Here is a 3,044-nt window from a genome sequence, read left to right on the forward strand (position 1 = left end):
CTACCCCTGAATGCTATCCGTAATATATCTGCGGTCACTCCAGGTTGAAAGCTCGAGTGTTCGAAGTTTATAACTCGATCGAGCACCAGGAACTGCCATTAACAAATAAATAAACTACATAGCAACTTAAGTTAAATTAAATTGTTTATTACCTAGTATACATAAAGCGAGATACAAAATAACAATAACATTTTAATGACCTTAGTACAAAAGTTTGGGCCGAAGTTTGAGTAATAGTTAATGTTAGTAAATCTGGTATTTAACATTCTGTAAGCTCTACACCTAACAAAAAATTTGTTATTTTATGATTCGTAGAATAAGTATATTTATTAGCAGTTTAACTATAAATATAGTGTTACTTATTATATATAACGCGCACGAAAAATTTAGTTTTTTTTTGCGTTATATAATTATCTAATTTAAATTCCTTTGCGTATAGTTGTAAACATTTTCATTTTAAAAATCTACTTCAATATTGCAATAAAAAAAACACTCCCTGCAGTCTAGCTCGTGACGCCAGATTATTTACGTTGCAAAGCTGAGAACTTCCCCTCCTTTTTAAAAAATGTTCAATATTCATCTTATACTTTTTACATAATAAATTATTTGGGTGAATCATACAGTTTTTTTTTAAAAAGCAACAGTCATAAATTTTTTATGTCACATGTAGTTGAGGACTGACCATCTGTAGGCACCATCTTAGTCAAACTTTTTTATGGAATGCGGTGAGCGTCGCGTTTTTTTTTTTTGTTGCTCTTGTTGTCAGTGTTTCTGGTGGTGAGCAATTGATACTCAGGCGGCTCGAGAGCAGTCATAAATTACAGCTCTTAATTTTGTTTAACTTTATATTATAATTCTTTGTAATATTATATAATATATTACTCTCCTTTTGTTTATACCTTACTAGTTTTTGAAGTTTTCAAGTCTGTAAGATCAACATAAGTTACTTTATATATGTAAAATCGACCTCTTTATATAATCAACTTAAACTTAAAAGCTACTAATACACTACACAATTTATATAAAAATAATAATCAAAAATTACATTTTATTTAGGACTTAAATATTAATTCAGTACCAAACACATAATCCCAGAAAGGATTAGTAATTCCGAATCCTTTATTATAATTTTTATAGTGGTGATTTAAATGATAAGTCTTCCTCTCTCGCAAAAACTGTAAAAAATGGTTAATAATGTATTAACTTTATTACAAACAACTTAAATATCATTTTATATATAAAATAAGACAAAGCATTATTAAAGTAAACAATGATAAACACAGGAAAGAAGTTAAAAATAACCGTTCCTCGAAAATAACTCGAACTTTTTTAGCTAAATTTCTAAAATTTTCTACCTTAATTAAAAAAATTTAATCAAAAAAGCTTTATAACCCGACTTAATTACTATCCCATTAATAGTAAATATACTTTTACCTTATTAAAAGGTGCTCCGTGGTGCAAGTAAAAATGCATCATATCGTAAATAACGTAAGCAAAAATGGTGCCACTTCCCACGCCACAACAAAGTTCAAAGTTTAAAAATGTTCTATAGAATAGCCATATTGGAAGCGCAAGAGAGATAAACAATACAGGGGGCATCACCAAACGCTTTCTGATTAATTTAAAAATATAATAATAGCAACTCCAACGTGAAAAAAACTAAAGTGACTTGTCCATCGGCAAGAAATGGTGAATTCCATGAATCAGAAAGTGCAAAGATAGAGACACGGAATTATCAGGCAACAAAGCTGTTTTATTAAGCCATTTATGTAAAATCTAAATTTTATTTCAAGTTTAAATGAATAAGGTACAAAAGTTTATTAAATATATAATATATACAATTGCCAGCAACCTTCAATGTGAAATAAGAAACGGTGAATAAAGTACTCTAGAATAGTCCAGTGAAATACGCCAAAGAAAAATAAGATGAACGAATTGACTATACTGTATTTGTAAGTGCAGGCGTACAGCGTGAAACTCACAACTGGTAACCAAATTGTAGGTATTATATACCACGGAGTTTTTGTTAGCGGTTCCAAAATATTGCCAAATATTGTAGCAGGCGAACCTTAAATCATCATATGCATGTATAAAAATATTATTAATATACTAGTAGAATAATAAAAAGGGGAACCATCTTTAGTATGCCTAGCGATATGAACTTGTTTCAAGTAGTACTCTTTGCGAAAAGTGCAGTTCCACATTTGCTGCCAAAGTGGTTTACTCAAATCTAAAAACTCACTAAAACTTCTTTTTGAAACCAAATCTGAATTACACTCGCATTCTTTCTCAGCATTTCTGTTAACATAACCTGTTAAAACTTTTTTAAAAAATATTTTAAAAAAGTGTAAATATATTAAACCTATATAATATTTGTTTAATAAGTTGTAAGCGGCTTCAGAATGCTTATGACCTCCATCTTTCATAACTTCGGTAATATCTTTACCTGCATGCATAAGAAGCAGATCGGGTCCGCCAGGGTGATCCTGGGAAAATTCAGTAACATCGTAGGCCTTTCCTAATACAATTCTTGTTACATACAACTAGCATCTCTTTTTATATAGTTGTAAGAATATATTCTATTAATTTAATACCGTTGATAATGACCCATAAATCGTCAGCTGTGCAATGGTTAACAACTTCTTTATCACTAATCATAATTGTTAGCGCTTTTTATAACTATAATTGTCTTTACTAATTAGAAATACCGTAAAGGTAAAAATGTTATATAACTTAATTCGGATTAATTTTTAAAAATAAAAATACTACCAATATTAAAAAAAAAGAAGCAGACCCAAATCTAGAGTAATGACATTCTCTAAATCTCATGAAAATAAGAATTTTTTAAGAACGAATCAACATTTATAAAATTCTAGATTAATGGTAAATTATAAAAACAGCATTTTTATAATCCAATCAAACAACAAAGCTTTACAGATAGTTAATACTGTGGTCGATAGCGAGTTATAACAGTGAAAATTATGGTTATTTTAAAATTTTATTTGATGGACCGTCTAACCATATTTAGCTCATCTATTTTTTAC

General features: G+C 29.1%; 1 protein-coding gene across 1 annotated transcript; it reads right to left on the reverse strand.

The window, feature by feature from the left end:
• LOC135119386 (uncharacterized) lies at positions 1-2,707 on the reverse strand. The gene is made up of 8 exons (XM_064043796.1): positions 2,595-2,707; positions 2,363-2,518; positions 2,135-2,311; positions 1,853-2,068; positions 1,670-1,748; positions 1,435-1,612; positions 1,079-1,175; positions 1-92 (listed from the first exon to the last, which is right to left on the reverse strand). The coding sequence occupies exons 1-8, from the start codon at positions 2,656-2,658 to the stop codon at positions 1-3; spliced, it is 1,059 nt and encodes a 352-aa protein (XP_063899866.1). The 5' UTR covers positions 2,659-2,707.
• Between the last annotated feature and the right edge of the window lie 337 nt (positions 2,708-3,044).

The sequence above is a fragment of the Zophobas morio genome, unplaced genomic scaffold, assembly GCF_036711695.1.
Source record: "Zophobas morio isolate AGI-343-1 ecotype UQ-CSIRO unplaced genomic scaffold, CSIRO_AGI_Zmor_V1 ptg000259l, whole genome shotgun sequence".
Lineage (NCBI taxonomy): Eukaryota > Metazoa > Arthropoda > Insecta > Coleoptera > Tenebrionidae > Zophobas > Zophobas morio.

Excerpts from the sequence above, each read along its gene's own strand:
- LOC135119386 (XM_064043796.1), bottom strand. The coding sequence starts at position 2,658 with ATGATTAGTGATAAAGAAGTTGTTAACCATTGCACAGCTGACGATTTA. Across the intron at positions 1,749-1,852 it reads TTTCTTATTTCACATTGAAG|CTTTGTTGCCTGATAATTCC; the intron begins GTTGCTGGCAAT and ends TTAATAAAACAG. Across the intron at positions 1,613-1,669 it reads CATTTCTTGCCGATGGACAA|AAAGCGTTTGGTGATGCCCC; the intron begins GTCACTTTAGTT and ends TAAATTAATCAG.